This window comes from Ornithodoros turicata, chromosome 3, assembly GCF_037126465.1.
Source record: "Ornithodoros turicata isolate Travis chromosome 3, ASM3712646v1, whole genome shotgun sequence".
NCBI lineage: Eukaryota > Metazoa > Arthropoda > Arachnida > Ixodida > Argasidae > Ornithodoros > Ornithodoros turicata.
Window position 1 is genome coordinate 24121727 of NC_088203.1, and position 14892 is coordinate 24136618.

Sequence of the window (14892 nt, forward strand, 5' to 3'; positions counted from 1 at the left end):
GCAGTATGTGAAAAGCATTCCCCCAAAATATTTTTGTCCAAAGTTGTTTCACCGCGGCGCAATTAATTTGCGAAATCGCCCACCCACTCTCTCAAAACACCCACGGTAAGTGTGACGTTTGTGGTAGAGATCCCCCTCATTCGTTGGTAGGAAAAACCGTCTGCAACGAACATTGCGAGCGGTTTCTTGTTGACTTCTATCCTTTATATGATTTATATCACGTTTTCTAAAAAAAAAAGACAAAGCATATACTGCAGCCTGACCCAATAAGGTTGCAATCACAAGAGTAATATATCAATGGCTTCTATGCAATCCCAGAATTCACCGTAGCAGAAAGCAAGCGATGACGGCGGCATTGTGGCGCCACCTGTTAGTCACTGAACCAACTGTGCGGTGAAAACTGTCAGAGGCTGCACACTGTCAGGAAGCACTGGGGTTTCGCTGTACAAGACGCAGTTAATTTCGGACTGCACCACTCGTTCTTCCCGTGGTGTCTTTGGTCCCAAAAAATCGTGGTTGTGTCGTTGACAGCCTTAAAACCCTCCGTTTCGGACATCAAGCAGCCTGAGAACGCATGGCGTCTCCGAACCGGTAGCAGACGCTCCGGTCTGCGCGGTGTTGCTCACCTCGATCATGTGATCCCAGGTCCAATGAGGAGCGTCGCTACCATTCGCGTCACATAGTGACGCGCGTGGCGGCGCTCATCACGTGTCTATCCGGAAGGCGAAGGAGGGTGTTTCGCGCACGGGAGGTTCAGGGAGCTATTACAGGCGTCCCAATTTCGCTACGGTTGCACTAATTGTGCGAAAACTGTTTTCGGCCGCCTAGCATTCCATACCGACCAAAAACAGAAAAAAAGTTGTGTGCCATTAGACTGCTCCTTTAAGCTCTCGAATCCTTCCGTGGTAGGCTCCGCCCGTTAATTCCAACATATAACACAAACAGGGTGTCAAGCTTTATGCTAAAAAAATGCCTTATTCTCAAGCCGCTGCCGTTCTTCAACAGATCAAAGAGCATATATGCAGGCAAGGTGGTGGATGAAATCCATCTTAGATAAAGCATGAACTTGGGCACTTGTGCAACAGAAAGGGCGACACACACAAGCAGCTGATGTCGTGTCGTTCACTCTCAGGCTTACCCGAGATCAGGCTTTTTCTACTTTATTAAGCAGGCACAAATCACGTTTTCTTTGTATACGTGAGCAAAACAAATGTCTGCTGTGCGCTACAACAAAGAAAGCGATACAATGCGGGAAGCGAAGCATGGACATCATGATTGCCAGTGAAGTGCACTACACACTACGCTACACTGACATGGCTTTAATCATGTTAATTGGGTTCTTCATCTTTATTTCTACGAATAGAAATGACAGCGTAAAGTCTCTCGCTACAACATCCTACAATACAAACGACGAAGCAGGACAATCACATTCCCATTAACGTCTTTTTTGTTTCTTTTTCACGCAGTACAACTCTCCATTAACCGGAACCACACAACCATACAAAAGACATTCACGTAAACTCACCCGGGAAACCACGCTGTCGTTCCCACGAAACGCTGGCTGCCACAAAAGAAATTCTCACAAGTACAATACAGAACAGAAGGTCCAGCTCTCTGACCACCTTTTCTCGCCTGCCTGTGTCCTGATTGAACAACAAAGGCGTGGAGCACAGCAGAAATGAAGCTCACTGATTGGATCGTTTGTGTGCGATTACGTTCATCGATTTTCGATTCCTTCGAAAGACTAGTCGTCTTCTTATTTTTTTTCTGCCATCGGCTGATTGCCTTCATGGCCGCGTTGACGTGGTTGCCAGCCGGTGGGAGATGCTCGCTCCGTTGGCGACTAATTAGGCCTAACGTACGCCCGTGTCGTCTGCAACGTGCAAATGATGGAAAGGGCGCAAACCGAGCGCGGCGGATGTTAGTGACAGGATTTCCCGTCCGTTGGGGCAAATCTATCCGGTGTACACATCGGGTGAGTCGTCTGCGTGAACAAGTTTAAACATATTGGTGCGCATAGTGAAAGTCTTTTGACAAATGCTGCGTGAGAACAGAGGCCTAATGTGGGGAAACGGGGCTGTTAACGATCGGTGGAAAGTTTGAAAGAACGTTGACGCAGGCATGTCGAGTTCTGCTTCGAAGAGTTTCGGTGCGGTATGATTTATGTGTATACACTTTTTTTATTTACGCTGCATTAGCTGTGAGCAAGTAATCCGTTGTAACCCACACGAAACTTGAGGCAAACACAAGTGGGTCGTGCGTGTACAGTAAGACTCGAAATAATACGACTTTGCCTACGATTCACTATCAATTACCCAGAAAAGAAATAAGGAAACGCAGATCTGTTTGAGGGCTATCATTGCAGACTTGTGATTATGATTGCTGCGAAAACTCACTCTAAAGAAGAAAATGAGTAATTTTAGTCCGTTTGAGGACTGCCACAAAAATTAGTCCATATAGGGAGTAACTGCACTGGACTATTTTTTTATTCCGTGTTAGCGCCGCCAAGTAACTGTTGCGATGAGCGGCGTACAGATGTGGACAGATGGAGAGAGTAGAGCAGGAAGGAGTGTGGGACAAGGAGGTTAGTATGCGTACTGGGCCGACTTCAGGGGGAACTGTGCCGACATTTGTCTGGAAAGTCTGCGGAAAACACAGGAAAAACCTCAGACAGCACAGCCGGCGGTGTAGGACAAGACTAAATAAATGTCACAGAGCGGAGACTGCATTTAACGCTCTCTTCTCAGTTCCACGCACATAATCCGTGTGCACGAAAAAAAACAAAAAAGGTTGAATGAAAGCGCTTACCGTAATATGTCGGTGACATAAAGTCTTGCGACATGCATAGGGCACAATTTTGGAAGAAAAAGAAAAACCTCTAACTACTTTTTCCTCAGTGTAAGTGTAAAATTGCGAAGTGAGCTACGTTATATATAGACTTATACCATCACAGTGACAAAGAGCACATATTTGCGTAGACCGTCGCCTTCAGCAGACCATTTGCGAAGTTCATTGACTATTTGCAGTCCTCGGGAGTACATGTCGGAATTATAGGGGATTAAAATGAGAAGTAATTGCAATCTAGGTGACTAGAGACTGCAATTACTCCCAATTGCACTCCTTTTTTTTGTGTGTGTGTTTCTTCTTCTTAGAGTGTCTACCGTCAACTTCCTATCAGGAAACTCTCCAACTTCGCAGCTTCGAAAGCGCTGCATCTCCATTACGGCCCGCTTCATAGCCGCCTTTACAAAAAAGGTTTGCTGGTCACATGATCGTGTCGTGTCATAGTCATGTGTTTGTAATTCTCGGAATACAAACATAACAAATGTAAAGCAACATAAACATAAAAGCATGTACAGCAACTTGTAGCAAAATCTAAAGCAGTATAAAGGTAAACAAATGTAAAGCAATGAATGTTACAAGAAAAAGGAGTAAGATTCCGTTCTGTTATAAGTTGCACTCTTCCAACCTTGAAGTATAGTTCCGGAGTATAAGTATCTAGGTGTTATTTTTAGAAATGCCCTCAAATGGATCTGCAAAATGGATTGTGGTGCGAATGTAGAAAGCGGCACTAAATTATTACACTATCTCTAAGACGTACTTAAAAGCTACTGAAGCACTTTCTCGAGGACATAGTTTGCGCTGTCAGCGGCTCTACCAGTTGAAGCACGTGACAACTTACGCCGCCTCATATGGGACAGCTGACCCCTATGACACCCGCAATGACTCTACACTCTAAAAAAAAACGGTGTGAAAAAGTGGTAACTTCTATAGTTACCACCTAAGTTAACATAGCGTCTGATAAAGGGTGTAAGAGGGTGGTAAAACCAATTATCATGTATCCAAATTGCTACAAAAAGGCATACGACCCCCTCGATCGCTCACCGAATCAGAAGCGGTAACACAATCATTCGTAGGTTGCAGGTAGAACTTCGCTACCTTTTAGGCACAACATATGCGACAACTATTACCTCCTAAAAGGTGTAACTACTGCACCCTTTTTTTCTGAGAGTGTACCTCAGCAGTTGACTCAACTATGAAGCGTATTCCGATGAAGATTCCTGGAAATATTTCCGGAAGTTGAGTAGGCATTACGAACTCGTGCATTCTTTCAAGTTTTAGAGTGCGTCCTGCAAAATGTGAAAATTGCAAGAACGGAAAATTTTACTCACGCGTGACGGAAACGGGTCTTGTGCTGGGTGCAGCTTGCCATACTTTCCACGACGACGAAAGCTTCTTCAGTTAGTGGTTGCTCGTGCCTCTAACAAGCAGCGGGAGAATTCCTCAGTTGCTCTGCTTCGTTTTTTTTAAGTAGCGAGCGTGACATCTTACCCCGTGTGACAACTCTCCTCGGAATCCCCTACTCCCAAGAAACCCAAAACATTTGGGAGACCTCTTTACCGCTCCAAAATATGAAACACGGAAAAGACTGTTACTTCGAAAACTCATGCAAAGTGAGCTGCTGGAAATTAGTAGGCACGCGTGGGACAGATTTTTGTTCACAGCCACGTTCCCCGCTGCGTCACACTGCTGTTCAACGATGAGTAATGTGTCAGAAAGTTGGTCCCGCGCAGATGCTTTTATATTTCTGCGAATGTCTTTGGCGTCGGCCAAAGGACCGGCGATGCTTTCCGATTGTATTGACGTTCAAATATGGCTTCCTCGTGGCCGGTGGATACAGGGCGCCTGTTCCCCTTGTCGTCTCCTATACCGTCCACTGTACCGTCCACTGTGCCTGAAAGCACCAAAGGGTAGCGACATCTGAAGAAAGGGGAGTCAAACAGTACAGAATGCAACGCTGAGATATGTGACTGTTTTCCGGAATGATGCGAACACCGCATATGCCAGGGACGGAGGGCGGTGACACTTTTCAGGGTAAGCGAATGAGAATGATCTACGTCCTGCAAGAGTGGTCACCGTATACTTGCTGCCAGGATAATGCCTGTTGCATTAATGCGGAATAAGGCATTTTTCTATTATGCCAGGATACGGATAACGAATTCCGGATAACCGAGACAAAATCCAATCGCAGCAGGTTCATCCCCGGCGATGCAGTCCGGATCACGAGTTTTCCGGATATCTGAACCCTGGATTAGCGAGACACGACTGTATGATAAAATTAATGTCTAGTTTTAAGAACTATGTGTGCGACTGCGCCCCCCCCCCCCCGCCCAATCTACCAATCTGTCTCGCAACAGCTCCTCCTCGAAGGTCGATTTCTGTCTCCCCGGGATGGCTGCCGGCAGCCCTCGCGTTTTGCGGCATAAGGCAGGGTATGGAGACCCGGAAGATGCCCGTGCTGTTGCTAGGAGGCGGATACCAGATCTCGTGGTGACGTCACCTATACTTATGTAAAATTCAGAAATATGAAGTTTTCAGGTTCAGCGATAATATTTTCGGCAGCCGTTGATATAGAGTTTATTATTTATTTATTATTATTGTCATTTTTATCTTGTTATCTTTAGGTTATTTAATACTGTCATTTTGTCAAGTTCATTGTTTAATATCACTAGATTAGATTACAATTATAGAAGAAAATATGACAAATCTGGAAAAGTTTTCATTCATTATCAATTAAAGCTCTCTATGCGTGATGATAATTTCTTCACCTTTTCGTAGGGAAATATAAATATGTAATAGATTGTGTATGTACTTGAGCAACGACGAGTGCTGGGTCTCTGGGTCTGTTGGTAGAAGGTCATAATAATAAAGCGCTACAGGGATAAGGACGGAGACAGAGAGAGATATTATGCCTCAGTATATAGATGCGTATACAGGGCGTTTCACCTAACGTGATAAAAATTCTAATTGGGGACGTACTCACCGGAAGGTTGTGGGATCTTCGGCTATTACCTTCTGGAAACTTTTTCCACCATTAAGGAAGGCTTTCGACAATTTTTAATTGTGGGAAATTTAGTTCTTCAATTGAACTTTGAAAATTGCCAGGCGAACCTTACTTTTTTTTACAGAAATATGAAGTCCTCCCTGGATAATCGCAGACCCAACAAAAACGGTGCATAGTATCGCAACAGAAATAGTCGAAAAAAAATTAGTAAAATTTGCGCTTTAGCCCTACCTGCTCGATTGTCGCAAAGAAAAGCGCACAGAAGATGCTGGGAGAGGAGGAAGTGTTCCCGCCTCTTGTTTTAGCTTTCTTTCCCTCGCTTTGACCTTGATGCTGACAACCGTCTTATCACAAAGAGAACAAAACAACCGTCTTATCACAGTGAAGGAAGGCTAGAGGCGGTGACACTTCCTCCTCTAGACGCACCTCTGGCGCGCGCTTTTGTGGGAAAATCAACCAGGCGGGGCTAAAGCGTAATTTTGCTAATTTTTTCGACTATTTCTGTTGCGATACTGTGCATCGTTTTTGTTAGGTCCGCGGTTACCCGTGGAGGACTTCGTATTTCTGTAAAAAAAAGTGAGGTTCGCTAGGGAATTTTCAAAAGTCAATTGACAAAAATAAATCTTCCTCGATTGAAAATTGTCCAAAGCCTTCCTAAATGGCGGCAAAAATTCCCAGGAGGTAATTGCCGAAAGTCCCACAATCCTCCGGCGAGTACGTCGCCAGTTAGCATTTTTTATCACTTTAGGTGAAACACCCTGAATACAGGGTGGTCCACCAACCATGACAGAAATTCATAGAAATTCATAGTAAAAAACGTAGGTCCCGGAGAAACATGTGGTCAAGGGATTTTTTTTTTTCTGCCAATAACTTTTGCCACATGTTGGTAACATTTTTATTTCATTTCAATTGACGGAAAGTTAATTTCTTGAATTGAACTCCGAAATTTCCCAAGGCAACCTAACGTTTTCTTTGCGGAAATTGGCTCCCCGTGGTCATTTTACTCAGTGTAGCACATAATCCCACTCGTAATGCAATGGCAATTGCCGAAATAAATTCGCCGAAAATGAGCCCTTGGCTCCTCCTCTTCTTTGACGGCTCGTAGTTTGAGCGCAAAGCTGGGAATAAAGGAGGTTACATTGACACGCCACACGAGGGGGGAAGGGGTTACAAGCCGCCGGGTGACCTCGTTTTTGATAAGGTAGCTCTGATTCCCGCACTCACCGCACGTGTTTGTTCCGTGGGTAAGGCTTGTAACCCTTTCCCCCCTCATGTGGCATGACAATGTAACCTCCTTTCTTCGCAGCTCTGCGCTCAAACTAAGAGCCGTCAAAAAAGAGGCATTTAAGCAGGGTGTGTACTTTTCAATAAACCTTTGTTGGAAATAGCGCCTATGTGTTGCGTATCTCTCTGTTGTCCTTGTCCCCGTAGCGCTTTAAAGTTATGATGTATATGTATATTCAAGTCTAATTTTATTACTCGTCTTTCCTGTATTTCTTGTCTTTAATGATTCATTTCGTTATTATCCTAATTGCACCACATCGATTTTTGTAGAATTGTATAATTCTATGTGATGATGGTGCCTATTGTACTGTACTAATTGACGTAACTTGTCTGTGTCTTACATGTATGTTGCCTATGTCCAGTCAAGTAGCTTTAATAGCAGGTTTTTGCCTGCACATCAAACCATTGTCTTCGTTGAAATAAACTGAATTGAATTGAATATCATCTCTGTACACGTGACCTCATTCTCACGAGGAACGTCTCGCTGCTACACTATTTGCACCACGACTTTCTTTCTTTTCTTTCTACATTTACAATCTTTTTCGGACATTCCCGAGGGCTACTTTATCGAAAGGGCTGGTCTGAATACGGTGATTTTTATTCGCAAACACTACGACGAAGCGAGGAAACATCTCAACGTCCCCCGGGATCTAACGTAGAAGGCCAAGACAAACATTCCCCTGCGCTGAGAATACCACGTGCCGGGGCATAATACACACATCGCAGGCGTCATCGTTGTCATTCTTGTCTTGTTTGGTGCACAAGAAGAAGCAATGTTCACCCTCCTGTACTCGGCAACGTACATGGTGCGTGGCTAACGGCTCCTTCGAGCTCGGATGACTAAAGGCGCCATTCGTTTTTATTGCCGTAGTCTCTATAATGTTTGCCGCTCGCGTCCCAACGCGATATTATTAGGCGGCAGTGCGTTCCCTTTCGATGTTTGTTTCCCTTTGGGATTTCATTCATGGGCAGTTCATTGCGACTCCATTCAAGAAATGAGCCATGTTATTGGTGGCTATTACGGCTCATCACCGTTCACCATCTACGTCAGAATGTCGGCTGCGAACGGAGCGAGAATAATAATAATCACTTACACGTAAGGTGAACTTGGGGAAAGACTTCTAGAAAAAACAGACATGATAGAGAGCCAAGCATAAAATTTATTTTATATTAATTTCGTAAGATTATTATATACATACAGACTATTACGTGAAATCATTTTGATAGCATGAAACTTTGGTCTTTTTCTTTCTTGACGTTGAACTTACGACGTCCTCACCCTGGCTGACACTTCGCGTAACGTTCTGGCATTGCGATTTGGTGTAGGATTAAATTGATCAGTTTAACGTTCGTAATTTAACTTATAAATAATAAATAATCAGTTACTAGTTAATTACTGGATGAAACTAATCGGACCGATTCAATTAAAAGACACCGAAATAGATCCTACGAGCAAAACCTCGTGGTCCTGTCCAACGGAGAGTTTCCCCTATTTATTTTTTATCTTTTTTTCTTTGTATGTGGTTGTCATTCCGAGGAAGTCATTATCTTGGATAGTGGATGTTGTTATGGTAGACTGAGCGTTAGTGAGGAGTTGTTTATTAAGTCCATGTTTATTCGCAGAAGGAAAGGATTAAGAGAAAGGAAAAGGTCAGTCAGACGAGATGTCGACTTGCTATACATGCTGCTGACTGTTGCGAGGCAGTAAACAAAGGACGAGACAGACGATGTCATTGTTTAGTGCGTCGCAACTGTCAGCTGTATGTACCAACCTACCCGGTGCTTGTTACAATGACTTCCTACATGATGGGAATTGATGTTATGAGGCTGGAACAACACAGAAAGGACAAAGACATACAAAGCCTCAAGTGCCTAAGAAAGTAATGATGAAGAAGGAAGTCACAGAAAAGGTTAGCCAGCTGTAGGACTCAAACTCACAAGTTTTAACGACCTTTTTGTGGGTTCGAGACCCACAGCTGGCTCACCTTTTCAGTGACTTCCTTCTTTCATCGACTTGCTATTCCATTGAAGAGAGAAGAAATTACGAAAACCAACAGCAGATAAAAGTAGAGTTTGTCGTTGTAACGATTGTTATGCAACACGCCACTAACGTAACGTGGAACCAGCCATATCCACATCCACATTCCACGACCATGTCTTCGATCAGAATGGCGTTCCCGTATGGAGAAAAGAAGACTTAATTATACCATGGACTACCTCGAATCCGTCGAGCGAATGTATAAGACGATAGAGATTCCAAGTCCACAAATCCCTTAAATATAAAACAAGTTGGAAGCTCGATTATTTTTTTTAAATCAAGCCTTTCGACGACGCTTCTCAATAATACTCTTAGTCTGTTCCCCCTCACTCTTTTACACCAACGCTTCTTTTATTCATGAAAAAAGTTAATTACACCATCATGACCAAAGCAATGGGGAATTGAGTCTGTACAACGAAAAAAGAAAAGCTCACATCCCATTCTGTCCCATTCCTGTCTCTCATCCCTGGTGAGAACGCACACAAAAGGAACATACACAGGCTTATTACAACGCAATATCATATAGGTACTACGCAGAATTTTTCATCTTACCTGAAAAGAACACGGAAGCTAAAGTTATTTCCCGTGCCTTCGCAAAGGGTCCTGGTGGTGCGCTATCTCGGCGAAGTTTGTCGGCAGGAGCCAGAGGGGATATCGATTAAATAATCTGCCATTATGCACCGCGTTTTGATGGCTGGTACCTTAATCACTTCCTGTTACTGCAGCACCATCGACTTCTTCATGAATGGATGCCGGGAGTCTTATGAGATTTAAGTAATGCGTCTCGGCGTTGTCAAACATTGTGCGCGAGCGCAACAGGTTCTCCCTTTTAGGGATGAATGCAGCGGCAGCGTGAAATTGGTGGACAGAAGGGAGTTAATTAAGGGGAAAAGGGAGATGGTCTCTCTCTCCGCTTCCTCGTGTAATGTGGCTTACCAGTTGAGATTAAAAAGGATGTGAAAAGCGCATGGAAACGGTGAATGAGAGAAGGCAATAAGGATGTTGTCATATGGTGTGATTATGCGTTTGGCCAGTAGCTCAGAAGAAGTTGAAAAGCTCGTAGAACGAATATGATATCTTCCGTGGAAAGAAAGGCCGGGTACGAAAAGACCATTAAGGAGATGTTACTGTCTGCAGTCTTTTAATTTGGCTGGTTTTGTATGTGATAGCTATATTCAGTGACTTTACTTAACAAGAAGACTGTGCTCTTTGAGAAACGATGCAATGGACTGTCCCTTGGAACATTTTTGCCTAACCCTGAGGATTATTTAACGTGCGTTGAAGTGGTGCTGAACGTCCATAACGACGACATCTGAGCTACGGGTACAGTGCTACTAAATTCGTCGAGGTCTCTGCTGCCCTGTGCGAACCCGCTACCGTAGGATGGGTATCTGGCATGTATTTGCATATGACTTAAAACTGACTCGCATTAAACTTACTAATAAACCATAGTAAAGATTCCTGCTCTTCCTTTCGCGCAAACTACGTGTCATCAGCCACCTTAAAATGCTTTTCTGGATTGCAGTCACTGCCCTATAGTCTATATTAGAGGTCATGTATGTTGGTTACAAGTTTGGAGCCGTCTCCTGCTGTGGCTCCGTTTCTAAGCGACCGAGGATACGAAAACAATGGACAAAACACGTTCGACGTGTTTTGCCCTGTGCTTTTTTAGCTTCGGTCGCAATGGATTTGCGCAAACCAGCTCACCATATGCTTGCATTATGCTTGTCCTGCGCTGGCGCACTTGTATTTGCTTTATTTAAACTTTCATTTCCCCACAGATTACCGGATAAATGAGAAAAAATAGCTACAAGCCAGCATCCACTTTCGACTTGCGCGCGACGTTATCCTCAGGAGACAAACCTTCCCAAAGCGTGACAGGGGTGTCAGCAGGGGTGTCGGAAATATTAAGGCAGCTGAGGATTGCCGACGGTGACCTCAGAGGAAAGACAGACCATTGACTATAAAGATTGGTCTGCTAGTTTTACTGAAATCTTAAAGCATTAAGGAATTGAAACACGTTATTTGAAACTCTCCCTTTTCTTTTCTTTTTTTTGCCTCCTTAGTTTTCCAGCCTGTCGCACAAAAACGCCGCAACTGTCCGAAACATAAAATATAAGGAAGCCTTGACCGCTCCAATGAATGTTTCCTTGCTCATAAGTCACTAGCCTGGCACAACAACGTGTTTGTACCAGATGTAACCGCAGCGCTGCACCGAGGCGAGCTCGCTTCCAATCACATCATGTTACGTTTCGTGCAACAGCGAACAACAGAGTTTCACGTCTAATTATATCGTGCCCTGCGCCGGGATCAGAACCTGAGTTGGGAATTTTTTCTCCCATCACGGTCAATGCACCTGAGCACGGGATCCAAAATAGGAGGCTAACGGAACGTTCCATGAAAGAGGAGAGGCTTTTTCAGAGTCGTAAATCTTGCGAGATTCATTCATTGATGAAGACTCACTAAAGTGTTTCTCGGTTGCTGAATGGAATGGAAACGCTCCGGTGTTTTGTTATCGCTAGAACACAATTGCTAATGTCAAGTGTGACCATTATCTTGCTGACCAGGAAATAGCGATTAGGAGGAACGTTAGATATTTAATTGCAACTCCTAACTGCTATCAGGGAGAACAACAACGACGACGACAACTTCAATTGAGTGATGATGGGTGACGAGTTTCATTGCAAGGCCGATACAACTAGTTCGCCATTCGGATACTCTAAGCCGATGCATGATGATAAACCGACCTAATGTTAGAAAGATAAAGGTACACTCCCTTGGCGGGGTAATTTACGTAGTGCTACACACAGAAAAGTTGAATTCGCGTTCATTCGTTTACGAATGCATTGCATACTGAAGATGTGCTTATATGAGGTATCTACAGGGTGTCCCAGAAAACGTGTCATTGAATAATAATAATAAAAAAAAAACTACGCCACCTAGAATCATGCGGTCAAGAGCATTTGTTCCTATTAGGTTTTTGCCACCTCCTAATGTGAATGTCATGTACTCCAAGTTTAATTATTTGCGAACTCAACTCGGAAATTTGCTACGTAAAGGTCACTTTTTTACCCCACCAATATGAAGAGCGTGCCGAATTCACTCAAATTCATGATGCGTATGATGCGTATGATCCACTAAAACTCACTATTCACGAGCTATCCCATTGGGAAAGATAGCCGAATATCATGTTTTTCGGAGCACCGGACCATAGCGCCCGATGACTTTTTGAGCGCAATCGCTCTCAGTGCGACGAAAGGAGGTTCCGAAGCCAGCCCACAAAGTGATAGTAGAAAAAGTAACAGTTCCTAAAATTGGGTGAGGGAAAGCATTATCCCAGTGAAAGTCGGACGTGATAAGCCGTGCCTGTTTTATCTCCTTCTGCGATGTCGTGGAGGGCTGGGTTTCCAACCACCTTTCCTCGGACTGACAAAGATGGAGCTGAAAAATTCATCGTGCGCTATTCTGTGCGACCTCCGTAGAGCATGATGTTCGGCTATTTTTTCCGATGGGATAGCTCTTGAATATCCCTGTCAATTATCATTAATTTGACTAAATTAGACACGCTCTTCACATTGGTGGGGTAAAAAAGTTACCTTTACTAGGCGAATTTCCGACTTAAGCTCGCAAAAAATTACATAATTAAACTTACGTTACACGACATTCACATGAGGAAGTGGCAAAAACCCAGCAAGAACAAATGCCATTGACCGCATGACTCTAGGTGGTGTAGGTTTTTTTATTATAATTCAACGACATGTTTTCTGGGACACCCTGTAGATACGTCGAAGCTTTCTACGTATTTCACTTCTGATATGGGATCCCATTGTCTTTCGGTACCTCAACAAACAGATCAACAAAAATAGAGACTGTATTTCCTGACATTAATTGCATACACTTACTAGTACACATATATCATATCACATAATATCGGAGCTCACTGTGTTCCTTAGTTTTGGATTTTTTGATACCTGCGAACAGCTTGAACAGATGGGCAAAGGAACGCCTTCACGTATAAGCAACAAGCGACATTTTCGTTTTAGGTGAGTGTGTTCACACTGGAATCACCACAACGCTAGCTGCAGTAACTAGTAACGCAAGTAACTAAGTAAACGCTATACGGCGTTCACAGCGTACATACGACAGCCCTGTAGTCACCGCAGATTTTTTTTTTCGTAAATGCATTTTGCGTCCCCCATCATTGATATCGATTTTGAAATCTGTAAAATCATTAATAATTATATTTTTTGTTTACAACCTGATGTCCCACGACTACAGCTTACACACATAACCTACAAAGACGGAACACCTCACCCTTATTACCGCATCAAATTACGCCCCAACGAAAACTCACCTATCTTCGAGGGCGATGCCGCTGCAGCTTCAGCCACCAGCGCTCTAATCACAACCATCACCATGCCCACGACCACCACTACTCTTCTCGCACAGAACCACCACGAGGAGAAACCAGTTGCACCCCAATCCATCACTCCACCAGACGACATCGTTCCCTTTCCCCTTTTACTCCCTCATCAGATCCCTACGCGGGCGTAATCACCACACCAACACCGACACTACTCATTCCCCATTTGAAACGTCAGACGGAAATTCGCTTTGGGCTCCCGGTGAAGTGCGTGATCGCGGCGGTGCCTTTCCCGTCCTGAAGTGCGCTGTGCTCTTCGCTGTCGCCGCTATGTGGCGCTCATGTGCAAGGCGAATCGGGAAAGAAAGGGAATTCAGGAAGAAAGGGGAAATGTAAAGGAGGAGGAGGAATATTAATCAAGCGGCCGCTGTACGGCGCCAGTGTAGGTGGTTGAACTTGTACCGCGCGCTCTCCCGCCACTTCGCGATATCCTTTCGTCTTCGCGGAAAGGGATCTTTCGCTTCCCATAAAAGGGATGTAGGAGTCTGAGAAAGGGTACAGGTTTGCACGCATTTAATTCTGTGTTCAGGGTTTTGAAAACGAAATTTTATGTTCCTAGTGCAACCCCATAAGGAGACCGGGGAAGAGCACGCCTTATAATTGAGAAGCGGGGCTTTTGACGTTGAGGTAAATTGACTTAATTTTGAAGTTGGAAACGGGAGTCAGAACATTGGGTGCTTGAGAGATGAGGTTCCTGTCTTGTAATGCGAAGGGAGGCAAGTGGAGTTGAAAAGCGAGTTGGGGGTGGATGCGGAGTTTACATTATAACCTTCATTCCTGTGGTGAATGTCGAGGAAGATTAGAAATGGCATGATTTTAGAAAATGTCTCACGTCGCGGAACACGCATAGTGTAAAGCAAGCAGCAAAATGTAAGACAGAAAGAAAATTGGATCCGAATTATGTGCATGTGGAAAACGGGATGAGAAAAATCAAATGAAACGGCTAGAAATACATCGCAGCACTGCAGGAAGACTCGTTGGTCTCGTTTAGAACACTACAACTTTATCGTCTTGTCCGTACCGTCCGTATTAGCATATTCAGCTTAAAAACAGCCATCAAGAGAGCGAGAAGAACGTTGTCCAACAGCAATGTTACACGCCTTATAACCCCTGCGCGCACACACGTAATCCTTGTTGTCTTTTACTTAATGGTTATCAGTGGGAACGACGAACTCCTTCACCAGAGCAATCCCAATCTCTAACACGGTTATCAAGTAAGAATTTCCTCGGAATTATGCTACTGACAGAGAAGCAGGTGATGCCCACCAACGCGGTTGCGCGCAAAATATACTTCTGATGATC

At 44.1% G+C, this 14892-nt stretch overlaps 1 protein-coding gene across 1 annotated transcript in view; it reads right to left on the bottom strand.

Moving 5' to 3' along the window:
- LOC135388307 (cell adhesion molecule Dscam1-like) overlaps window positions 1–13849 on the bottom strand; it is a 128849-nt gene extending 115000 nt beyond the window's left edge. Inside the window, exon 1 of the mRNA XM_064617772.1 lies at window positions 13522–13849. Coding sequence (XP_064473842.1) covers window positions 13522–13672 — 151 coding nt within the window. The 5' untranslated portion in view covers window positions 13673–13849. The remainder of the gene's footprint in view (window positions 1–13521) is intronic.
- Between the last annotated feature and the right edge of the window lie 1043 nt (window positions 13850–14892).